At 40.6% G+C, this 26,468-nt stretch overlaps 1 protein-coding gene across 6 annotated transcripts in view; it reads right to left on the bottom strand.

Annotated features, from left to right (window-relative positions):
* The window catches only part of KIAA1549L (KIAA1549 like), a 147,774-nt gene that overhangs the window by 57,749 nt on the left and 63,557 nt on the right, over window positions 1–26,468 (bottom strand). For 2 of the 6 annotated variants that reach the window (XM_081882294.1, XM_081882295.1), the window contains exons 2-10: window positions 23,005–23,331; window positions 19,546–20,142; window positions 17,042–17,151; window positions 11,181–11,400; window positions 10,046–10,179; window positions 7,512–7,674; window positions 5,849–5,908; window positions 4,059–4,210; window positions 2,659–2,830 (exon numbers count right to left, since the gene is read on the bottom strand). In XM_081882294.1, coding sequence (XP_081738420.1) covers window positions 2,659–2,830; window positions 4,059–4,210; window positions 5,849–5,908; window positions 7,512–7,674; window positions 10,046–10,179; window positions 11,181–11,400; window positions 17,042–17,151; window positions 19,546–20,142; window positions 23,005–23,331 — 1,935 coding nt within the window. Of the gene's footprint in view, window positions 1–2,658; window positions 2,831–4,058; window positions 4,211–5,848; window positions 5,909–7,511; window positions 7,675–10,045; window positions 10,180–11,180; window positions 11,401–17,041; window positions 17,152–19,545; window positions 23,332–26,468 lie in introns of those variants that run through there. The other 4 variants (XM_081882296.1, XM_081882291.1, XM_081882292.1 and 1 more) reach the window with 4 other exon arrangements.

Below are 26,468 nucleotides of genomic sequence, written 5' to 3'. Positions count from 1 at the left end.
CAACCTATGGAGGACAACCATTACTACCAGCTATGGTGAAAAATGGTGCAAAGAGTGACTTGGCTTATTACGGGAGAAATATCAGGGCAATGTCACTTAGGGGGAAAGCTAGAGTTCAGTGGTAAATCACATATTCTGCAGGCAAAAGTTTCATTTGACAAGCCCCTGCCAATCACTTTTGATAATACTGAATTCAATGGACAAATTGTACAGCTTGGTATAAGTAGCTTCCAATGTCCCACTTCTCCCAAGATAATAAATGGGTTATTTAAGCTGTAGCTCTAATTCTTATCAGTTATGGCAGAGGTTACCTTTCCCACTCCACCATGCACCATACAAGCACTTAAAAACTACTAATTGAATGCCTTGCTTTCTTCCATAACACTCAAGCCATAATATTTATAAATGAATGATTAGTAAAATAACACTTCAGTAACTAGAAGTTGGAAAGAGGTGCAGGTCTATTTCCATCTGGAGCAATACTTAAAATCAATAATGTAATATTAATATTTCCAGAATTAGCCAAAAGATGTCATAATCACTGTAAATAATTAAGAATTTATATAATATCCAATATTTGAACAGTTTGATGGAAATTGTATTTTTTTTTGATGGAAATTGTATTTTTTAATTTTCAATTTATTTGTGAATAATCTGTGTAATTTCAGCCATGACAAAGCTGAATATGAACAATTAATATTTAAACTTCAATCAACAAGGTATCTGCTCTACAGAAGAAATGATAAGTGATCTTTTTAACATTCTTTTGGACATTGCCAGAGACTGCAGCATCAGGCGAATAACCAATTTAATAAATGAAAAATTATAACCAGAAGGGGAGGGTGGATTTCAGTATTTGGTTGCCATTTGGAGTCACACATGCATACTTGTCCTTTATGATCAACTATGACAGGTTCTTTTCTCCACATTGTCAATAATAATTATAATAAACCTACTAGTTACTTGGGGCTAATGGTCCACTGTGACTACATTCTACAATTATATGATTAGTTTGTCTCTTTATTTCTTTATTAAAGAAAAATCGGTACGATATGTTGTAAGAAAGTATTAGAAAGTATATTAAGAGTAAGGTAATAGTTATAAGTACATTCAAAATCATAAATGACAACATAAATGATGGGAAGTCTACATTTAATTTAATTTACTTTGTTATATCTTACTTTATTTTATGTATTATTATTTGATCTTAGCTTAGTTGAAATCTAAGCGGAATGAGAAGTTTAAATTAATATCTTATGGTAAAATAATTTAAGAATATTCTTTTCTTTGTAAGTATGTATGTGAATGTGTGAAGTTACATCTGTAATGATGTTAATGAATTTCCATAAAGAATTTTTTATGCAAAAAAAAATAGTTTGTGATCAGTCAATATATTGATCTACACTTATATCAGAATGTATACTTGTGGACACTTAAGAGTTGTCATTCACTGATTTGAGAAAACTGTTAATTGCAGGAAAAAGCTAAGCTCTAACATAAATAATACAGGCCTGGTTTGCACATCACACTAAGCAAAACCATGGCTTAGCACAAATGAACGAGCTCCAAAACAGGAGATTGTGGCTGCTTTGCTCGTCATAGGTTGATTTGCTGCTATGCTATATTGTCCAAACTCAGGTCATTGTTTAGCTAACTCCAGGCTAACTGCAAGCTGCCTACAAGATTTATCCTATCATTTGTGGATCTTGGTTATTCTGTGAATGCTAAACCATGAGCTCAAGTTTGGCCAACACACAAAGTCAGACCATGACTTAGTCTCAACGCAGAAACAGAATAACTGTCAAGGCGCAAAGTGGCCATAACTTTGTTCTAAGCCATGGTTTGCCATAATGAGATGTGTGAACCAGGAAAATCATTTTAAATACAGTAGCTAAAATGAAAAGATTGATACAGACTGCTTACAGCACAGGAAGCAACCAGCCCATGCCACTGCTGTTTGATGTCCATTAATTCTAATGGGATGTGTATGAAGCAGCAACAAATGCCCCACTTAAATATTTATGCAAGTATTTAGCATGCTCTGCTTCCTCCAATTGATGCTGGTTATTGGGGGTGGGAATCAGAGAAGAGAAAACTGCCGGACTGCGTCCAGATCAAGACTTCCAACCCAGTTCATATTTTACATTCACTATGTAAAGTAAAAAAATGACCATGAAGCAGTATCTGGTGAGGGTTGGGATGGGATATTACCTCAAATGCCTTTGTAGACTTTCAGAAAACATGGTTTCCTACCAGCCTATAGAGAAACAATTCTAAAGCAGCACATATCTCTTTTAAGTTCTACATTCTGGCAGCCATGAAAAGCAAAGAAGTGATATTATTTTAAAATCATGCCTTCAGCTCTAGTTATCTCCTTAACACTGAAGAGTCAGTTAGAGTAGATGATGATCCTAGCTAATATATATATATATATATATATATATATATATATATATATATATCCCCAGAGAGCTGTGTTATCATTTAAGGTACATAGTAATAAAGCACATAAGAAAGTATCCAGAGAAAAACATTTACAAGAGTTCCTGACCAAAGTAGATAAGCCACCATATGGGGATGCTCCATGTTGATTTTATTATAAGAGGCAATCATAATAATTATAATAAACTATCTGAAAGCAAAGCAAAGAATCCTTACGATCAGCTTGTACTTGAACGACATATCCCAGTGTCAAGGCCATCCTCTGTGAATCAACAGTGCTCAAAATTTTGGCAGCTGTAGTGCCCAACAAAGGTTTCCCGTTGTATATAGTATAATAGGTCAATTCAGCAGGGTCCTTAGGACCTGGAATTCGCTGCATTTTTACCATCTTATCAAACAAGAGAGAAAGACAAAGGGAGGGGGAATCTTATTTATAGTATAAACTCACATCTATGACGAAACGGATAATATTAGCATAGAAATAGACTGATAAATTAGATATACGTTTTCAATTGAAACAGCAGTATGCATAAATGTTCAAAGGGGGAATGTTTTGAGCAGAAGCATAAAAACCATGTCGATGGGAACCTGTTTATATCCCACAGGTTTGCTTGGTAGCCCAACACTTCTTCCATGTTTCCACCCTCTGGGTGCCTTGTTTCTCCCTCTGGCAAACTCTGCTCAATGACACATTGGGTTCAGGAATACTGCCCCACTGATAATTAACCCAGTAGCAGGAGTGGCAGACCCATACCATCCACATAAGAGGCAGTGCTGTCACTGCTGGGATGTCAGTTCCACAGCTTTGTCCCCTCCTGCCCAGTGGTGTCTGAAACAGTCACTAAATTGCACTTTGTGGCCTTGAGCACACATACCAAATAGAGAGGCACTCAGCCTAGTTCTCTTGCTCCTTTACACAATCATTGCCAGCACAGAAAATAAAAAGGGGGAAACCCAAGCCATTGGTTACAATCTGGTAGAGACAATGGGTTGCATCCTACTAAGTCATACTCAGAGAAGGCCCTTGAAACCAGTGGATTAGGATATGGGTAGCTCAGGTGGGAGAGCATCTGCCTTTCCTGAGAAAGTCCCAAATTTAACCCCCAGCATCTCCAGGGCATTTTGGGAGGCACCCCTACATGAAAACTTGGCCTGGCCACTGCGAATCAGTGTAGACAGTATTGAGCTAGATGGACCAATGGTCTGTGCCAGTGTAAGACCCTATGATCCTACTAGACTTAAATAATTTAAGCCCACTGGTTTAATGGGTCTACCCTGAGCATGACTTAAACAGCTTCAACCAAATTTAAAGGCCATTTCAGTATTCCATATTGTCACATTACAAATCTTCAGTGGATCTGGTGCAGATAAAAGTGTTACCTAATTCAATATCATTCTTGATTAGAAGAGGGGGAAGCTAATAATTATTTGCGAAATTCTTTTGTAATTTATACAGAAGTTAAACAACATTTGCTTGTTCCAATTTACACGTTTTACAGCATCCCTCCAAGTAGCTTCTAGATTATACACAAACACGTTACATACAGATTGTAACAGCAAGTTAAAAACACCAGCAAAGTGGGGGGTTTGGGGGGGAGGATGGTCTTAGCACCCACCTGCACAGTATAGCTGCCGACTGTAGTGGCTCTTTTAAATCGTCTTCCTTGTTGATGGGACATCATGAAGAGTGGTGCTAAACGCTGCTCCATTAGTCTTGCAAAACTCTGGTTATTCACCCCCAGCATTGTAATGTCAACTCCCTGTATAACTGTGAAAGTCATGGGGGGGAAATTCTGTAGCAACTGATTAAAGATATAACAACATCTGAGCTGCAGGGACATGTACACTAGCTGAGGAAAACAAATTGGGTCACCTAATCCAACCTCCTTTTCAAAGACTGGTTATCCTAAACCTGCAGATTGCCTGTGAAACAGGTTTTTTTCCTGAAAACTGTCAAGCAGGCAAGTTTCATAAGTTTGCCCCATAGGGCAGCTTATTCCATTATTGAGCTGCTCTTACAGATAGAAGCTTTTTTCTCCAAATACTTAACCTAACTTTTCATTCCACAGCACAAACCCCTTTGCTTCTGATCAGGTGGTCTCCTCCTGCTTTCTAAACTCCTGTGAATTGTGTGGGTTATTAACATATCCCTGCCTTAAACGTTTTCTCATTAAGCACTGTTCTTCACCAATGATGAAATTAGTTTCCAGAAAGTATATGCGCATCCACTTATGTGCACGCATGTGCACATGCACACTGAGAGATGAACTGAAACCAAAGTGAACTATTGCATTACTGTATCCAAAACAGCAAACCTCCAAAGAATGGGACATGTTTGGAAATGAGAGCCCTCACAGACTGCTGCACCTCCTAGATGCCAACCTGGCACTCCCCAAGATATTTTGGACTGCAACTCCAGCCCCCATCTAGAGGTGGCCAGATTGGCAATCAATATGAGATAGGAAAAAGAGCAAAAGAACTGGGGCAGAGGAAACTGTCTTTACAAGACAGCTGAGAGGCAAAAATCCACAGAGGACAACAGAACTGGAAGTGGAATCCTGAAGAGAAGGCAGTTGTGGTACTAGGATCCAATATGTTTGGTCGTAAGAGTCATAAGAGCATAGGAAACACTTGGCCCTCATAGAAATGGCCTGAATTCATGCTGGTGCATGGAAAAGAGAAAGTTAATCAGGCTCCATTACAAAGTACAGTGCCTATTTTAAATTGTGGAACCAAGAAATACTCTCTATGGACATAGTTCTAGCCTAAAGGAGCATTTTCCAAGTAGTCCTGGTGCTGCAGAGCCAATTTTGATTCCTTTACCGAATAAACCTCAGCATTACTATATAAATAGTGCCAAATAGATGCAAAATAAAGCCCTTTTGCTGCACAATACCTATACAATCTCCCAGTTGTTGTTGTTGTTGGCAGGGTTGCAGTTTTTGGTTCCCCTCGGAGGAGAGATGCCACAAAATTTGCTTTAATTACAAATAAAGCAGCATAACATGAGACCACCAGCAAGCATTCCTACAAGCTGGCAGCAGACCTGCTCATCAGTGCATCTTGTGTGTTAACCAGAAGGTCGGTGGTTTGAGCCCACCTAGGGACGGCTGTGGGCAGCATTCCTGCATCACAGGGGGTTGGACAAGGTGACCCTGGGGGTCCCTTCTAACTCTACAATTCTATGAGCCCTTCAAACAACACATAGCAACTATAGAAGCTGTGAGTCACTGAAAATTCATTAGCTGGTTAAAAAAAATCTTTTTCATATTATTATTATTAATAATAATAATAATAATAATAATAATAATAATAATAATAGAATTCAGAGTGGAACATAATTCAGAATAAATCATGGAAAAGACAGTGGATGAATTTTTCCCTTTAAAAAAATGCAAGCATTTACCTGTAACAACCCAGTAGTCTCTAGTTGCTTCTGAAGTGTCAAGATTTGGATATTCCAAAGCTTTGAAACAAAAGAAGAAAAGAATTATATACAAAATTTATGTCACATTTCCAAAAATGATTTTAATAACTATAAACAGAAAGGAACATCAATAAACAAAGACTGATTATGTTCCCAGTTCCTACTCACTATGATTAACTGCAACTAGGTTTTGTGTTCCTGAAATTACAGGGAAGGACGAGTGTCACAAGTGTAAGAGCAGTGTGAAGGCAGGTTTCAGCCCTGGCAGCTCTGGTTTTACAAAGCAAGCCCAGGAACTTCTGAATACATATCCATCCCTCTGTTGTTCTGGCTGCACTATGGATCTTTGATCACCAAGGGTTAGACTGATTTACAGTTACTCACACAAGAAGCTTCGGAAGAATGTTTCATGTAACTGCTAACCAGTGAGGGGGTAAGCAAATCAAAGCAGGATCATGAATTATTATTTTCTTCAAATGGTGTTTTAGCATTCATTTCACAATACACTTTTGTCAGCTTTTTATCTAGGAAGACACCAGATCTTTAAACGGTAAGCCATGGAAATATAGCTATCAGACAGAATAAATAGCAGTCAGGAGGGTTCAGTTCAGCCTAGAGGCTGAATTACAAGATGCATCCATCCTCAAACTGCTTTTATAGAAGAAAACTTTGCAAGCTCGTCCTGACAGCCTATTGCATATTTCCACTGCAAACATGAGACAAAGGGAAAAAATGTATATATGAGCATCAAGAGTGGTCCTTTTTAAAACTGTTTGCCTTTATGTTTGTGCTCCCTTCTTCATTACCCCAAGTCATCTTTCTGCTTTATTGTGAATTCTTTGGAGAATGGCATTATGGGCTCCCTTACCCAGGTAGTTGTCTTCTTTATGTAGTGAAACAGCAAAGGCCTTCACCTCACAATTACATCTATCATCTCCTTATTTTGAGGGGTCATAATCAGAAAACTTGGCCACAGACACAGTCCACCAAAAAAGTCAGTCATTTAATGAAGAGCTAATATCACAAAATACTCTATATTGGTGGTTCATAACAGTATGAGTAACCAGCTGTTTTCCTTCTGAGGTGCACTTCAACCATGGTTTTTTACTTTTTTCTGATCTGGGCTTCTTTTAAGAAAGGAAGCATCATAGTCTAGATTGGGGTTGGCAAAGTTTTTGTGGCTTGGGCCGGTTCAGTCCCACAGGTGTGTGTGCTCACATGCACGCACGTGCAAGCGCTATTTCCGGCGCTCCTTCCGGTGCGGAGGAGACGTGTGCAGCTTCCCATTGGCTGCAGGAGCTTCCTGCAGCCAATGGGAAGCCAGCCAGCATCGTGGAAGGAGGTCCCCACTCGGCTCCGTGCCAGTTTAGCACAGGAGCCAACCGAGTGGGCGGCGAGGGTCCCCGAGCAGGTGGCGGGGGTCCATGGGCCGGTTAAACAACCAGCATGGGCCGCTTGTGGCCTTATGGGCCTTAGGTTGCCGACCCCTGGTCTAGATGGATATAGGAACTACTTGTTACACAGGAGAAATATTTGGAGCAGAAAAGGCTGTAGTGCTTAACTTCCAATGGAAATGTTTTTTAAAGTATTGACTAGCAAACACCGGAAGAATGCAAATAATTTTATCACCTTGCAGGCTTACCTTCAGCAATGGTCAGAGGTGGGTAGGTGAGATAGAATCCCACCAATTCTGCTGAAAGATGATTGAGAAGGTTGCTTGACACGGTGCCGTTTAAGACTGTGCTTTCATTTTTCACCACATAAAAGACAGTTACAGCTTGAGAAACATTTGATGTGCTCAGTATCTGAAACAAGACCAAAGTGGAGAAACAGCCGGTAGCTTCATTTTGACATAACTTGTTTTCTGCATATTATTACATTAGTGCACATGGCAAAGAAAAATCTTAACCATGCTGTCATTGTTAAACACACATGCTTGTGGGTGTTTTAACTCTTTGGCTAGACTATCCAACTTTGTTACAGAAGCAGTCAAGAGGAAAAGAGTATTTCCACTCCAGGACAAAGGAGGGCTAACTCTGATAGCTTTCATTTCAGAAGGTGCTGTTTCACCATTCAGAACCAGCATAATCCTACAAATCTGTATTCCATATGTACAACCAGTCCACATGTCTGATAAGGATAGGCATAGGACAAGTATGGGCTGTGCACCATCTCATTACAGGGTTGTATTGGGGGGAAAGGTACCTTCCTCAGCTATAGCTTTGACCTAAAACATCAAACTAGAAGCACTTGCCTATATTCCATGGACAAGAATTAAAGGCACATCTGCATTGCTTCTTGCTTACAGCATGTTTGTTGCATGCTGCTTCCTGTCTTAGAAGCATATTCTATATCTTAATAACAAAGTGCTGATGTGTTTGCAGGTATGCACAGGTTTGGTTGGATTTCCAGAATACAAAGTTCTGCTCCCTTTCAACGTTCTGAACATTCATCGCATTGGGATCCCATCTTTTATTAAAGGGTTGCGCAACTGTGCAAAGTGTAGGTAGAGAAACCCTGAAAATTAACCCTTTAAACTGAGTCAAGTTGAGAACAGAGTGGAAGAGGGACAGAGCAGGCGAGGTAAGAAGGACACAACATGTTCCATGCATGGGTGAGTCACAATATTCCATGTAGGGGACTTTCATCAACACAAATTTGTGGTGCAGTAAGTTGAGGTGGAGAAAACGTGCCTGTCTTCAGACTAGTGCCATTTTCAACAAGGCAATGCCATGCCCACACAGATCCCCGGATGCTTACAGAGCAGGTTACTCAGGTCAAATGCACGTGCATTCAGTTTGCACTGACCTGCAGCAAATATCTAGGCAGACAAAGCCTCCATCTTTTTTGATGTTCATAGGAAAAGCAAAAGAGCAAGGATTACTCTTCTTCACCTTTGTTATTTGAAAAAAGGGCCAAAATATACTAGGCACTGTACATAAATGAAAATACACAGGTCCCTGGCCACAGACACAGAGGGTCATATTCAACGCAGCACTAAAGGGAACATTCCATCCGCACAACCTCTCCTCCCAGCAGTCCCTAAATCTGTCCTGGGGGTTCCCCCAACCCTCCAGAGCAGATCTGGGGGTAGTGCAGGGCACATGCAAAGGGGGGCGGGTCCTGTTATACTGGTGCTAATCCTTGCACTAGAGCAAAAATTTCATTGAATACAATATTTAATCAAGTAACTAAAATAGATTTGGTGAACTTAAAAGGCAGGTCTGTTTCCACTATGATACCAATAAGCCATTTACTCCATTCCAGTCCATGGCAAAATGGTACAAGTACCCACTTATAAACTTTAAAGCTATTTTTTTCTGCTGGCATAGTTGAAAACAATTTCTCCCTGACCTATTGCTGCATCTCTTCTTGCTCATTCTAATGTATAGTCCAGTTCTGTTCTGTTTATGACCTACCAATAAAACATACCAGCCACATAGCACAGCCTACCAAGGTCTTCCTGATTTTGATTATCGTAGGGCACAAGCTGTGCATGTCTGGTATGCAGTGAGGTTAGGACTCTTTAAAAAATCATTTGGCCACTTATCTGCAATGCCAGTGCTTTCTAAAGAGCTAAGAAACATAGGGCAATCTCATGTAATTATGAAATGGCATATCAAACTGAAAAGCTGGTGGGGACATGTTGACATGGAACAGACATTTTTGATAAATGAACAGCAGTTTACAATGCTGCTTTATCCTGATATAATTTCCATTTAGAATGATAGAGGTAGAAGCCAGTTGGCATGTATACATCCCTTGTTGCATTAAAAAAATGGCATATATATATGTACTATAGTTGATTGGGGCCAATATGACTACTTATAATTGTGCCTTTCAACTTCTGGAAAAATAAATATCTTTATTAACATGAGTAAACAAGGCACATTTCACATTATGTTTATAAAATTAACTTAATCTGAAAGGTTTACAATTTGGTGTCTGGTTCTGTTAAAAAAAAAAAAGCACAGATGATAAATGCTGGGCTTGTTTATACAGCAGTTGCAGCAGATGTAGCCATAAGAATCATTGAGCTATTCACAAAATAACAAATATAAAATATTTTCATATTGGATATGCAGTTATAACAATAACAACATGTTTAATAAAAGTTTTGCAAAGTATTACAGGCATAACCTATAAAAGGTGACTGATAAAGTTAAAGAATATTACCTGAACAGTTAACTTGCTACTGGTGTTCAAGACCTTTCTCTCAGCATCCTGAAATGCTTTCTGCAATCTTTGTTCCATGGTCTGAACAAATCTGCATGACTGTATATTGTCAGATTGACCCACAAACTGCAGTTCTAGATGAAGAATAGCCAAGTGTTTAGTGAATATAAATACATTATTTCCCTTTTGAGTAGACCAATCCTGCATATGAAGGAAAGAGGGAAGAGGTCCTCAGGGCAGTCAGGGCAGGAGGTGGGAGTGGTAGCCTTTTGATAATAAGTTATTGTCCCTTTTTCAGTCCATTCCAGACAATGGGTTGATTCTTCCACCCATGTGGATTCCTGATTTGCCCATATAAAGCATGTTCCCAACAACTGGGTCAGAAGGATCTTAAGCCATTTCATTCTCTCAACTTGTCCAAAGACAGGCCCTTAGCTATACCAGCCCTGGTGTAGTTAATTCCTTCCCATTATCAATCCCAGGTGACTGACAGCAAGAGCAAGCCTCCTTCCCCAGTGCCTGATCGGGCTTGCTTTTTAAGGCTCCTGCTTGTGCCCTGGCAACCGTGTCTCCACCTGCCCTATACCTGACATCATATATAATTTATGGTGTGATGCAGGTAGGCATGGTTTGGGAGCAACAGCCTCATGGGCCAAATGGAGACCACTGATGGACTTAAGCTGTGGACTGCAGGTTGCCCACCCCTGCCATAAAGTGTGAAGGGAAGGCTCACATTGATAGGTGTGTGGCTGAAAACTCATGATCAGCTGGAAAAATACTGAAATCTCACAGCAGAAGTACATTATTAATGCATATACTAAGTAACACCGTAGGTGCCAAACACCATTTTAAGAGAGTTGTTCCCTCTTCGCTCTCACACAATAAGGAATGCTTCAACTAAAATGATGCCTGCTTTGATGCATACAGAGGCAAAGTGTGCTATCACTTGAGACCTCTTATTTCATGCATAAATTTCAGCAAATTTTATTAAACCTTTTACAATTAATCAACTAAGATTTATTTCATCAAGTGACATTTTGGATTATTTCATCCCCGTTGAAACCAAACAATATTTTTGCTGATGCCAGGACACTTACAGTAGGGATTTATACAAAGCTGTGTGTTTATGACTTGCCTGTTTTCAGCTGAAAGTGGTAAGCTGGCAGTGGGTCCCATGGCAAGGCTAAGACAGCAACAGAATGAAGATTTGGCACATGTTGCTTAATATCCAAGGTGGCATTACTCACACCATATGCAATTAACATCTCGATAACCACAGCAGGTATAAAAACCAGACTCTCGTGAGTTACATAGTAACCAACTGTCACATTGTTTGACTGTTCCAGAACTTCGACCTGAAAAAAGCACACAGAAAAATAGCATGCATCTGAATGTCACATACCTTTCTTTCTCAAGGCTAATCAATTTAAGCTGGGCTATTTAGAGTTGAGAATTGAGAACCTCGGAGAGAGCTGCATAAATGACTAGTGAAATATCAACCTACACTTAGCCCTGCAAATCCTGCTCCACAAGAGTAACTAAGCATACATAGATGGCTGGAGGAGGAGGAAAGGACCGGGGGGGGGTGAGTAGAAGGAGGTCCTTTTCCCATCCACTGGACCCCCTGGGAAAGTCAACAAACCTGCTGTACCTGGAACTAGGTATAGAGAATGCAGCTGAATGGGACACAACTGTGGACAGCCTGAGGAAGTGCCAGCTACCTTGGGCTTGCCCATAAAAAGCATATCTAGAGCAGTGTTTCCCAACCTTGGGCCTCCAGCTGTTTTTGGACTACAACTCCCATCATCACTAGCTAGCAAGACCAGTGGTCAGGGATGATGGGAATTGTAGTTCAAAAACAGCTGGAGGCCCAAGGTTGGGAAACACTGATCTAGAGTGAGAGACCAGGAGCTTTTTTCGGAGTGATACTTTTGTGGGTGGTCTGAGTTTGTTTGGACCCTGGGTGAGAATCCAGAAGCTGAGAGGGAGGGTGTGTCAGGAGGAAAATGAACTGATAATGATAAAGGATTCCTGGATGGTTAAGTCCAGTCAAAGGCGACTAAGGGGTACGGCGCTCATCTCACTTCAGGAGCAGGCATTTGTCCACAGACAGATTTCCGGGTCATGTGGCCAGCATGACTAAACCGCTTCTGGCGCAAAAGAACACCGTGACAGAAGCCAGAGCACACAGAAACACCCTTTACCTTCCCGCAATAGCAGTACCTATTTATCTACTTGCACTGGTATGCTTTTGAACTGCTAGGTTGGCAGAAGCTGGTACAGAGCAACGGGAGCTCACCACTGTTGCACGGATTCAAACCGTCAACCTTCTGATTGGCAAGCCTAAAAGGCTCAGTGGTTTAGACCACAGCGCCACCCGCATCCCCATTTTTGTAGTATTTTGTTTCAGTTGTCTGTTGTTGCTTCAGTTTTCTGTATACTGCTTAGATATATTTTTAATATATTAAGTGGTATTGAAATCAAATAATGTTGACTATTCCTCAACCTTTGATCTAATCCACCATTTATTCTAGCTCACTTTTTAAATAGTAATCATTTTGTTGTTTTTGTTTAGTCGTTTAATCATGTCCGACTCAATAACAACAACAACAACAACAACAACAACAAAGTAATTGTATAGAAATCAAATAATGTTGACTGTTCCTCAACCTTTGATCTAATCTACCATTTATTCTAACCCACTTTTTAAATAGTAATCATTTACACACATGCAATTCAAACAAACATTCCTGTATGTAAAATGATGAGTAACTAAAGAAAAAAAAGTTTAATTAATAGCTAAAGAACAAGTGCAAAATCAAAAGTGCCCACTGCACTTGTACCTGTGACCTCTATATCTGTTCCCATCTGTTGTAACTAGCCTTGATGCTGGCTTATACACAGGAACGTCCCAAGCCTTGTGGTCACCTCTCTCATAGTTCACTAAATAATCTGAAAACATCAACAAGATTTTCTGAAAGAACTCCAAGTTACATGGATGATGTTGGCTTTGGCCTGGCTTTGTAAGTTGTCTCAGTATTCTTTGTTAGGTAATATATTAATGAAATTTGTATCAGCTTCTGCACCCTGGTGGAATGAAACTTGCTATTTCCATATGCGTTAAAAGCTAGCTACTTAGTTCTATTGTTTGACCATACCCTAGTTAAGCAAGAGACCAGACCCAGGAGCTTCCATTCCAGGAAGGGGGGGGGGAATGTATGAGAAACAAACAGAACCACAACCACATTGCCCCATTTTCACACAGAGAAATACAGCACACAACAAATAAAATGACACACACTAAAGGAGCAGACTAAAATAACCAGCTTTAAAATGGCCAACTTTCAAACGTCTCAACAAATAGGCAGGTTTTCACCTGGTGCCAAAACAGTTGTAAAGCCAACACCAGTCGTGCTCCTACTGCTTCCTTACCAGCACACATGGCCCTTGATGGACACCTTGATCTTTTGTGAACAGCAGCCACAGTTCTCATCAGAACCAGGAATTCACCCACTTTTTCACTCATTACCGTATTTTTTGCCCCATAGGACGCACCGGCCCATAGGACGCACCAAGTTTTTTGGGGGGGAAATAAAGAAAAAAAAAATTATTTCTCCCCCAGGCGCTTGTGGGGCCGGCAGCGGGGAGAGGCGCTCTTCTCCCCGCCGTCAGCCTCCAAACCACATCGGGAGACAGCGGGGTGGCGGCGTTCCGCCTCCCCGCTGTCCCCCGACCTTGTGGGACTGGCGCTGCGGCTCTCCTGAAGCCTGGAGAGCGAGAGGGGTCGGTGCTTCAGCGAAAGCCTGCATTCGCCCCATAGGACGCACACGCATTTCCCCTTCATTTTTGGAGGGGGAAAAAGTGCGTCCTATAGGGCGAAAAATACGGTAATTTGGAAAATTACAGAACTGCTTTCTCCCAATCCCACCTCACCCAAACAGACAACTGTGCAGAATTAAATAAGCTTTAGCGCCTACATATACGTTGCTCCTTTACAATTTTTTCTGTGGTAGAAGTTGAAATATTTTGAGCATATTCGCACCACCTGAGCCCCAGAACATTAATATATCCTGAATAAAGCCACTCAAATGTTGTCCCTTCCTCTGGCAACTAAAGTCTCTTAGATATCCAACAGAGAAATATATACAACAAATGAAAGACCCTTTCCTTCTTTCCACAACAACCTGCCTTATTATCTGTCAGATAAGAACAACAAACCTGAAATTATCGTTTTGCCTCTGCTCCCTTATCTTCTTCTATGTTTATACTATAAACATGTATGTGCCAACCCAAGCCTGGAGATCAGTGAGAGATGCTCTGTTTCTGGTTTCTCCTATGGGTAAGTTAAATTCTGCAGCAGCACAGAAAAGGACCTTCTCCAAGATGACGACCCAACTTTTGAACTCCTCCCTTTAGAAATTAAACTGTCCCCCTCATTGCTGGCCTTCTGAAACCGTTTTAAGGTGTTTTCATTCATTCAGGATTTTGCGATACAGTAAAAAATGTGGGCAAGACATGGATATCACAGTTTTGTCAAGTTAAAAAGTTAATGCTGTTAAGCAGTGGTGTCCAAACTTTTTTTGACCTTTTTTTAGGATTGAAGTGGTTGAGGTTTTTTGGGATTTTACCCTATGAAATAAACTGCCACAAGGACCAGATTAAACTGACCTGCAGGCCGGATTAGGCCCCCGAAACGGACTTTGGACATGCCTGCTGTTAAGTATGGTTTTAGAAAAGTTATTTCTGTATTTCATTGGATACTGCAGTAATTGTGTGTCGTAAACCACAGAGTTACAAATAAAACAAATGAATATATATAATTTCCTTGGAATTGTACACTTAATGTTGTTAAACATCTTAAGAATTGTATTTTCATTGTGTTACTGTTACAGTCACTAGGGATCTATTTTCATCCGTGCTTGTCCTCTGACAACTCTTAAAGGTAAAGGTAAAGGGACCCCTGACAGTTAAGTCCAGTCGCGAACAACTCTGGGGTTGCGGCACTCATCTTGCTTTACTGGCCGAGGGAGCCAACGTTTGTCCGCAGACAGTTTTTCCGGGTCATGTGGCCAGCATGACTAAGCCACTTCTGGCAAAACCAGAGCAGCGCACGGAAACGCCGTTTAACTTCCCACCAGAGCGGTACCTATTTATCTACTTGCCCTTTGATGTGCTTTCGAACTGCTGGGTAGGCAGGAGCTGGGACTAAGCAACGAGAGCTCACCCTGTCGCGGGGATTCGAACCGCCGACCTTCTGATCGGCAAGTCCTAGGCTCAGTAGTTTAGACCACAGCACCACCCACATCCTGACAACTCTTAGTTTCATGTAATTAAGATAAACAGTGATCAAGGTGCCTCAAATCTCCCTCCCCGCCCTATTTTTTAAAGCCAAAATTGTTTTCTATTAGAATAAATATTGAGCTTCAAAGAAACTAATATATCATACATGCTAGAGGATAGACAGGAGTGGCAGCCATTTACTGAACTTCCTAGACTATTTGATAAGCTGTGGAAAAGCTGAGTTCAGAACAAAACTATTCCCAATTCCCTCATTTCTGATGTCTTGAGGCCTGCTGCCATTGGACAACTCCCACAAGATAGCTGACAATCATACCTAAAATAAATTAGAAGTCACATCCCATTTGAATCACTCTTATATATTCCACTCAAAAGAGCTGTACTTTCCAATAAAACAGGCTGTCATCATTGCAAAATGGCAACATTTTTCAATCAGAACAAGTAAAAGCTCATGCCCTGGACAGCCTTAAATTCAAGTAAATAAATTCTACAGGTAACTGGTATACTGAAGAAAAATGAGAAATATAAACCTAACCAGGGCAAGAAAATTGATATTAAAGTCATTTTTCTTCCTTGTTCATGGCAGAAGTATAGAAATATTATCTTCCAAGTGACATAAACCTTACTGTAAATGGCATATAGAAATATTATATGCTCTCATACTTTCACATACAGCTTAAGGCTGTGGCACAGAAAGACATTCCACCAGCGTTCTAAAAATCCAAGTCAAATACACACAATTCTAATCCTACACAAATAGATACTCTCCAGAAGGGAAGGGACGGGGGACAGAACGCATCCTTTCAAACATTCAGTTTAGATGACAGCATAGAATGTTTCCATTTACGTATATCAATTTCAGTTCTCAGGTGTTGAAAATGCAACAGCTAAGATGTATTCCTATGCACATTTACTCATGAGTAAGTCCCACTGAACTTATTCTGAGCAAACTTCCATAGGGTCATGCTGCTAATTTAGAAATAATTTCTTTTCCATCCCAAAGCATTATAAGATTATAAAACTTTTAAATGCTTAAGCTATAAAACTATAATGATAGCAGAAATTTCTTTCAGTCACACTTGAGAAATGGTCCCACATGTGTGATTTTCAAATTGTCAAAAGCCCAATTTCTACTGATGGGGATGGAGAAGAGAAATGGTTTTACACAGACACAGACACAGACAGAGACAGACAGACAGACAGACACAGACACAGACACAGACACAGACACAGACACACACACACACACACACACACACACACACACACACACATATTTAAAAAATACCCTAGTTTCTTTTTAAAAAACAACAACATCCGAAATGACTTTGGGTTATCAGTATACTATAGCCAAAATGGCAAGAATTATATGACTGGCTATAGAATTTAGTGCTCAGTATTTAAATTTATTTTCCTCACTCCCAACAGATAGCATCACAGTATCTGGCAACAAGAAAGAAAGACACCACTCAGACAAAATTCTACCCATAATACAGTTCCATCAATTGCCCCCACTTTCTAAAGAAAAAAGTGCTAATGGGTTATTTGTATGGATCTGTATGCATAGGTGTTAGGAATACAATACAATCTGAAATGCAACAGAAAAATAATTATAACAGTGAGTGGAGACATTTCCCATTCTCTCCTTGGCCTTTGCTCTTAATTTGATTATTTTTAAAAATGACTAAATTTGCTTACTTGAGCATTGACATTTTGGCTGAAAGCTCGTCGCAGTGCCTGGGTGAGACCTTTTGTGACATTCTGCTTTAAGTCGCTCAGCAGCAGTCTTCTTGTGTTCAGAAACAAAACTAGAATGCAAAGTTATACATTAGTTAAAAAGCACCCTCTGTTCATTTGCTTAATAATCCTTTTCAAAAGCCTAATGACTGCTCACATGGGCTCTACGAAGCAGCTGCAGTCTGGAAGTGAACTTATGCTTAGCACCAAAATCTTCAAGCCGAGGAAATGCTATTGTTGGGAACTGAAGACAGTTAGTTGCTACTTATTTAAAACCCACACAGGCACACTGAGTCATAACCATACCAATTTTTTTTCAGTAAAGGATTATCTGGAGATACATTAAGGAAGCATTTTAGCATTACAGATGCATATTAACACATATGACTCAGAAATACTAGTCTGGAAGATTTTGCAAAGCAGATCATAATAAGCAAATCAACATCCCTGTTGATTTGAAAAGAAAAACAATTTCAGTATGCATTATTAGCTTCCCTGTACAATGTACCTAAAAATAAATCCATACGTTGGAACTGTGTTGGTAACAGAGTGGGTAGACAGACAGAAAAGCATGGGTTTTTGAGGGCATGTGCCAATATGCTTTAAAACAGAAGCATCCAATGTGGTACCCTCCAGATCAGCCCCAGCCAGCATGGCAAATAGTCAAAGACTATGAGAGCTGGAGTCCAGCAACATCCGTGAGGCACTGCATTAGCTATTCCTGATGTAAAGCAACTTAACTCAATTACACACTGAATAGTCTACACAAATGCTTCAATACAAATCCCCTGCTTTGTTGCCCTAATGAAACAAGCCACTACATTTTGTATCAACTTTGCCATCAGTTAGTAGTCACAAACATTTCTAGTATTTTTGTGACTATAAAAGCAAGAGATATGGCTAGCGAGAGATGTGTACATTTCTTCTAATGTGACACGACAGAGGAAGGAATTCAACATTACGCTAAGGTGATAGTCAGGACTATCAGGACAGATATTTTGGCTTTCCAGACAGAACGATCACACACACCCCTCCCCATGCTATTCAGCCAGTTCAGGGGCATTGGGAAACAACAAGGGAAGCTCCATTTCATAAGCAGTAGTTCTTCAGCAGGGCTTCCACTGACACGACTTCTCAGTTTAATCCTGCCTAGAGATCATCAACTCCATCAGTCTAGCTCAGGCATCCCCAAACTCAGCCCTCCAGATATTTTGGGACTACAACTCCCATCATCACTAGCTAACAGGACCAGTGGTCAGGGATGATGGGAATTGTAGTCCCAAAACATCTGGAGTTTGGGGATGCCTGGTCTAGCTCTATCCTTTCCTTCCTCCTACACCCAACATTACAAATGCAAAATGTAGGTGACCTGTCTCACACACAGCTATCTGTACTACAATTTCAGCATGGAAAGTGTTAGGGAATTGTCAATAATGAAGTCCATTGCATCCATGTTATTTCCATCTAGAGCAATTTCAAAGGCTGCAGTTAATGTCTTGGCACTAGAACACGTGTTGTAAATTGGTAATATTAATTCTATGAGTTGATGTGACAAATCTGCTTGTGGGTCCATCAAGTACAGGAAAATGCAGTTACCAGTTATTGCTGGGAAGAAATAAAACTGCAATTACTGCGTTTTTAGGAAGGTGTTATACAGACCCCTGCAATACTATATAGGAAACAGGTCATGGCAGCGATCCTAAACGTATTTACATGCAAGTTATATGAGAGCATTTCACAGTGGCATGTCCTGACACACTGTCTCCTAACAAGATGAGCCCACAACTGGAGAAAACTGTGGAGGAAACAAAGAAACCTGTTGCTAGCCACATCACCTACAGTGTTCATGGGGCTTCAGCAGAATTTGACATACCACCCCCACCCCCATAAAGTCTCCCAAGGAGAACCGATGTGCCGAGATCAGTACCAGACCTTCCAATATAATTCCTAGGAACAGAGGAGGCAGAAGCCCCAGTGATCTGAAGAGCCAATTTGACAGCACAAGGCCTTCTACTCCTACTTGTGAGGAGGAAGCCAGGCTTCTCACGCAGTTCAGATCAGGGATGGGCAGCAGTCAGCAATAAAGCTGCTTGGTTGAAGGCTAGCCATTACCGAGCCAGAAAATTGTGCTCTCTGTGACACCTTTGTTGGATCATACTGATCTCTGGTGCACTGGATTCTTTGGCCTCACTGGTACAGCCACCTGGCAGTGATGGAGGAAATAGGACATGGCCACAGTTTGAACTGGGCTGTATGAACTTACAGTAGCAGCACATGCACTCCACTATCAACAATCATTCAGATTTCCAAATACTAACAAAGAATCTATCCATCAAATTAGTTGCAATTTATCCGCTGTCATTTATTAAACTATTTAAATAATAATAATGCTACTTGACATTCATATTATGTCTTCATTATAAAATGCAATGCCTCATGATAACTAACCCTCTACATATTCATACCTGTCTTAATGAGAAGGTTTCTGGAGAGCTGGCATTCCAAAGGAAGAACTGTTGTCACATTAGCAAAAGCTGAAGTTGACACTGTTGTAGTAGCAGCGGAAGTATTTTCGGCAGGTGTAGGGAGAAGTCTAGCTGTTTTCGCTGATGCTGTAATAGATGTCAAAGCTGCTGTAATTGTCAGTGGGTATGCAGTTGATGTTTTACTGGTGTCTGAACTTGTGGATTTCTTGGTGTCATGTGTTGCTGTTTCGGTTTGTCTTGGTGCATGTGTTGTGGGGGCTGAAACTGTACTAGTTTTTGTGACTGGAAATGAGCTAGTGGAGTGCACAGGTGTTGTAGACTCATCTGTTGATACAACTGGAAAGGCTGCACGTGTCACTACTGGGCTTAAAGTTGGTGCCATTTTTGTGGCAGTATTATTTTTTGCTAGTGTTGATATCAACGTGCTTAATGCCATCACAGATGGCGAATTTTCAGTGCTCAGTGAGAACAAGGATGAAGTCAGCATTGGTGATGTTGGAGCTGATTTTCCTGTAACTGGTGTTGCTTCTGAAGTTGCTACAGATGGTATTACACCAGGAGACACAGACGGTAACACTGTAATGACAGAATGGGTAAAGTTGGTTTTTGGCAACAAAGGAGTAGTTAGTCGTGTTTGTGATGCATGAACAGAGGTTATGATGGCTGTGTTAGTGGTATGTCTTTGCAATGGAGTGATCTTTGTGGCTTCATTATGCATTTTAACTGTATCTATATCACTTGTACCTTTTGTGTCCCACCCTCCTGTACTTGTTAGCTGTTTATTCAAGTGATTATTTGCTCCTGAAACAGGGCCATTTGTGAACTGTGTTGGTTTTCCTGAAGTCATGTATTCTTCAACATTTAATACTGGTGTTGAGCTTAGCAATTCATGTACTAGGCTGTGAGATGTTGTTTTTTTACTGCTAACAGCACTAATTTCCTTATTTACTGGAACAGTTAATTTAGCAATGAATTGAGAAGCCAGTGATAGGGGAGATGATGTTGCATAGAAGGCATCTGTTGATGCAAAAAGGTTTCCAGAATTAGTTGTTTGAGGCTTCAACATAGTCTGGGACTTGGCATAAGAAAAAAAAGGCCATAAGTGATCATATGTTGTCAAAATAGAGGAAAATGCATCCGTGCTAGTAGACGTCCTTGTATTAGCAGCTGTGAAGTCCTCATACACAGGATAGGATTTTTTCCCAAAGCTCGAAGTGACATTCATATTCCTGGCAGTAAAATATTCCAAAATATTTCCATGTGTACGAGTGTCCTTCTTAGATTGCAGGGATGGGACTTCTGTGCCCTGTGAGAGAGCACCTTGGTTACTTGGAAAGGATGCATACTGGCCAGAAGATGTTTCTACAGCCAATGGGTATGTGTTAAATTCTGTGAAGCTCTTAGAATTTCTTCCACTTGAAACTGAAGAATTTGGGACAAATGTTACAGATGTACTAATGGGTGATGTGGCTGTGCTAGAAGGCATCTGTTTGTTTACATAATTTGTTTGCTGCTGTAGGCCTGGAACCACTGTATATATTGTTCTTAAAGCTGTAGGGCTCACATAGTCCTCTGCAACCTGGGACACTTGAGTTGTTGTCTTTCCTGAAGACATACTTATGCCAGTAGATGACAGCCAGCTTCCAGGGTCCCACACTGGAACTAATGGTGTAGTTTTTAAAATCTTTCCTGCATTTGAAGTATCCAAGATGCCTTTCGAAGCAGTGTTCGAAACTTCTAGGGAAGCAGGCACTGGGCTTTCCAAACGTTCTGTTGCTGGAGTAGAAGAGGGAAACATGTATATGTCCAAAGCTGAAATAGCAGTCCTGAAAGTATCAACTGTATGTAAGGTTTCATGGATTTTAGCATCAGATTCATTTAAAGGTAGATGAGATAAATATTCTGCATGGGGCATCATAGTGGTGGATGCCTTCACATTTCTCTCCTCCTCTTCTATTAAGCTAAGCATTGGCATTCCCACATTAGAATCTGCTAATCGAGAACTTCTAAAATTATCAGGAGGAGATATAAACATGGCTGTGGAACGAAATTTCAAAAGGCCTCCAACAGAAGTTGGCAAAGATACTGAAAATTTATTGGAGCTGGTTCTTTCAAATGGCAAAATTCTCTTAAGAATTTGCTCGTTGGCAGGGGTTTCTAAAGAAACATTTGTGGTTTGCGTTCCCGGTGACTGATAAGGAAATAATCTATTCACATCAACATTTGTGAACACTGTGTCACTAGCATCTTTGGTGAATGACCGACGTTGTAATGATCTTACCAAGGCTTCATAGGCTATGGGAGGTGTGTTTTCACTGGTTTCATAAGCTGTATCAGAAATCTCTGTTTTTGATTCTGTGGCATAAGGATTTGTTAAATGAATATCGGAAGCAACTTTATCATTTGGTGCTGAAACCATCTGATGTCCAGCTGCATTAGAAGTTTGATTTGCCCCCTTTATTAAGAAAATGACTTTATCTGCTGTATAAAAAGCTGGTATACTAGTAGGTGCGGGTGCTGGAGCAATCACATTATTTTTGCTTATTGCCTCTGAAATAGCTCCAGTTGGCACTGCTGGGAGAGACAAACGAAAAGGTCTTGGATTTTCAGATACTGCTAATAAATCTCTCTCTTTGGAAGAACTTGAAAGTGATGCAGACAGCAAATCAGTCATCATTTTAAATTGTGCAGGTGAAGAACTTAAGGTATGGGGGGCTGATGCAGAAATCCAAGGAACTGTCTTGTTCTTATGAACTGTAGATGATGCAGTTGCATATATGCTACTCTCCTTATGATGTGTCATGGCATCTGGTGGCTTACTCGGGAGCTCTGCTACAAAAGATGCTTTGTGAGTGAATCCAGAGAAAAAAATATTTCTGCTAGAATTCAATGGCACTCTGTGACTGGATAATAGGAGAGAAGTCTTATTGGATATTATTGCATGCAAAGCAGGAGAGTGCAGTTTCCTATCTTCTGGGTGTGATTGTGTCCCTGCTGGTATTGTGGAATGACCACTAATCAATCCAATGCCATCACTAAATGAGGTGGCAACAGAAAACTCTTTGGCATCCTTTCTGGATGCTGTAAATTCTGTTGCGCTGGAATTTCCAGGCACTAGCATACTCTGTGGATTACCTGAAGTTTTATTTAAATAATTATTAACTGTGTCTATGCTGAATGAATTTTCTGTATCTGTGGACAAAGGCACTTGGGTGGGTGGCACAGTCAAATTGGAAACAATTATGATATGAGGTGATTCCTTTACCAATGGCAAAGGGGGTGGTAATGGAGAGGTTGAAACTATGTCTGATCCCGATGTGATTTCTTTTGAAATGGAGGATGTTGCATATGGAATTATCTGGGATGACACAGTAGTAGTTGAATGTGTCACTGGTGATGATGTGGACAATGCGGGTAACACACTGATTTGAGGCAAACCTGATACAATAGTCATTTCGTCAGCATCTTGAGACTTCACTGGTGATTCAGCTGATACCTCAGAAGGTTCTTGGGATGCACTGTTGCCACTGCCTTGATATAGGCTTGGCAAAAACCTAGTTTGGTCCATAGTTCTCGTCCGTGTCTCTGCTAAAGTACTTTTTATTATCTGAAGCAGATTGGCATTCTCCAAGGCTTGCCTCATTGAAATGTCACCCACTGAGGAAGACTCAAGTTCTCTAGAAGGCCATGTTGGTGATAATATAGCTCTCCAGTTGGTAAAAGACTCTGAAGAGGGGGCAACATTTATCGGCTGTTGCTCAGTACCTGCAAAATAATACATTTGGATTGAATATCTTACAAATATCTCATCTTCAAATAATGCAACACAACAGATTTTCTTAGAAACAAGGACCCAATTCCCTCCACCCTACTCAAGGTGGAAATGGAAAGCTTGGTTAGGAAAGACTGGATCAAAATACAGTTCAGTGTCTTCTCAACAGTATTTCAATCAGGTATATCATACAGTAGCTATAGTATATAGCATAAATAGTGCAGACAGATAGAAATACAGATTTATATAGTAGCTATAGTAGAGCACATAGTTGGAAACTAGGGTCCCCACGGTGTATCTTCTTCAGGAAGGTAGAATGAAAAACAACTTCTTCCATCCTAGGGAAGGAAAAGCTTCCTGTCAAGAAAATAAATATGTAAGGTTTTTTGCAGTCCTTACTGATCTCCTTCACAGAGATATTGAAAGGGAAGAGGGATTAGCTTTCTAAGAATCTGATAAACTACCTCCTTTTGGCAGCACACATGGAGGTGCGGTTACACTGGGAAAATGTGGCTGGATGTACTATTCAAAAGTGGTGTGAGACAGCATGGAACTTGGTTTTGATGGATAAACTTAGTTCTGCACATGGTAGAGTAATGTGTGCAGAAACAAAAAAAAGATACTTTCAATGCTGCTTGGTTTATGTTTTTGTGTTTATTTCTTTTATTAACTGTCACCCAGAGGAACCTAGGACACCTCCCTCCCCCCCCCCCAATAACTCATAGATCTTTTGGGCTTGGTTATTTAACTTAGCATGCTGCTATTATTTTCTGCCTTATATACATCATGACTGTATTTGTATCTGATGAACAATATCCACTATTTGTTGTTTGTATTGTTTCATGTTATTATTAATAAAAAATATATTGTAATATATTAGGAAACTTTTGACAAGATACCATCCATTTCCCTGGCATACAGACGAAGGTAAAAAAACAAACAAAAACAAGGGTAAATTGCACCTGAGGACATGAAGTTCTGCATGTTGACTGACCATTCTGAAAAGATGTAAGCCAAGGTGGCTCTATACCTGCAGCTGCAATTACCACTATTCTTCATAAAAATTACAAAGGCTCAACCATGCTGCGCTTGACAAAACTCCCAATGTTGCTATCAGCCATAGTGTGTCAACATATTAAGTAAGAGGCTTGGGGTTAGTAGTAGATACACAGAGGAAATAGATGCTGACAACCAAGCCTCAGTGCCTTGGCAAATGATGCAGGACAGGAATAGTGTCAGTCTTGGCTGGGTTCCTCCATGGAGCAGCTGTAGGTGTTTATCTTGCCAGCCTTAATTATGTGCACAATTACATGCAGGCAGGCAAGGAAAGAAACCAAGGATAAAATGGGGGAAAGAAAAGCAAAGATTAAAATGAACAAAAGAACTACATACATGCACACATGTACATGCATACATAGGAACACACACACACACAAATACAGTTTGTAGAGTAACAACAAATTCGTTGCACTTGAAATATGTAAGAACTGGCTATCAGGTTCTGTCAAGCATCTCACAATACATTCACACACACTTTTCTATTAAGGGTTCAAAACATATTCACACAGAAGTAGGCAGAAGAGAAAGACTTTTCAATGAAGATGAATGTTGGAAGGTGCAGGACAGACAAAAGCAAGTATACTTCTTCACACAGCACATAGTTTAACTATGGCACTCGCTCCCACAGTGACGGCCACCAACTTTGATGGGTTTGAAAGCAGATCAGACAAATTCGTAAAGGATATTAATGGCTACGAGCCGTGATAGCCATGCTGCACTGTCAGAAGCAGCATACCTCAGAATACCAGTTGCTGGGAATCACAGGTGGGTAGAGTGCTGTTCCTCTCAGGTCATGATAGTGTTCTTCCCACAAGCATCTGTTTGGCCACTGCTGGGCTAGATGGCCATTGGGATCTGATCAGATCCCAGTCTTGCAAAGTGGCACAGGGCTGGCTCCAGGAGGGCGGTGTGAGCACCCCCCAGAAAAATGCGCCTGGGGCAATTGCCCCGGAACAGCCCCCCCACGCCCCCTCCACCCCTGTATAGGAGACACTGTGCTTCAGAAGTACATTATTCAACTCACAGAGGGCAATGTGGGGCCTCGAGCTTAGCGTTTCTCTTGTTTTTACATGTAATGCCTGAAAAGAGGATTATTCTCCAAGGTTTGGGATAGATAGATAGATAGATAGATAGATAGATAGATAGATAGATATAGATATATATACACACAAACACACACACACATACTGGGGCATTCTTGTTTCTGCACCATGCTGCAATACATGTTCCCACAATTTTGAGGGCATCTTGCTAAAATAAGCACAGGAATTTTGTTACTGCAAGCTGCTTAAGGGAATGGAAGGTAGCTACCTGCAGATGAGGTAGGGAGCAAGAGGGAGAGAGGGAGCAGGTGCAGGAGATACACCACCACCTCTGTTAAGTTAACCAGTTTTGTATGCTTCCATGAGTGAAAACATAAAGTTTATTGAGCTTCTCTTTTATTGGATTTACTACCTGCCCTGAGTCGTTATTGGAGAAAGGCAGCCTAGAAACTGAACAAATTCTGATAATACATTTGAAGATAAAAGCATTTTCGCAATCTCTGCTTTCTGAATTCAGCCTTTGCTTCAGGCTCCACTCTTCTGAAGTCACCTATCAGGTATCCAGCACTGCACTGAGCAGCCAGTTATCAAAGCTCCACGTTGTCACGCATGTACAGAAGCTGGAGCAATGCTAAAAGGATCAGTTGAGGAAACAGATCTAGAAAACAGGCGTAGCTCAGAAGTAGAGCGAAAAGAACAGGCTATGATTGTGCAGTACCAGGAAAGAAGATGGAAAGCTGCACAAGTATGTGGGACAAAATGTTTGATTTGAAATGTGCTAGCAGCAACATGGATACACTAGCTCTCTGACAGTATTCACATGCAAATCAACAATAACACAACTTGGTGAGCTTTGAGCAACAAGCTAATGAGGGTTAAATGTCCAGGACTCGTAGCAAATCCTGTTTCCAAGAATAAAGATTGTGTAGGCTGCTGTGGGTCCAAAAATGAGGATTACACACAACTTGGATACATAAAAGTCATGCTGCATTATAATTAGAGACATCTTTAAAAGACCAAATCAAGCC

The sequence above is a fragment of the Podarcis erhardii genome (genome assembly GCF_964252035.2).
Source record: "Podarcis erhardii genome assembly, chromosome: 1".
Taxonomy (NCBI): Eukaryota; Metazoa; Chordata; class Lepidosauria; order Squamata; family Lacertidae; genus Podarcis; species Podarcis erhardii.
The sequence above is the reverse complement of the archived record's forward strand: the minus strand, read 5'-3'. Positions and strand labels throughout refer to the sequence as shown.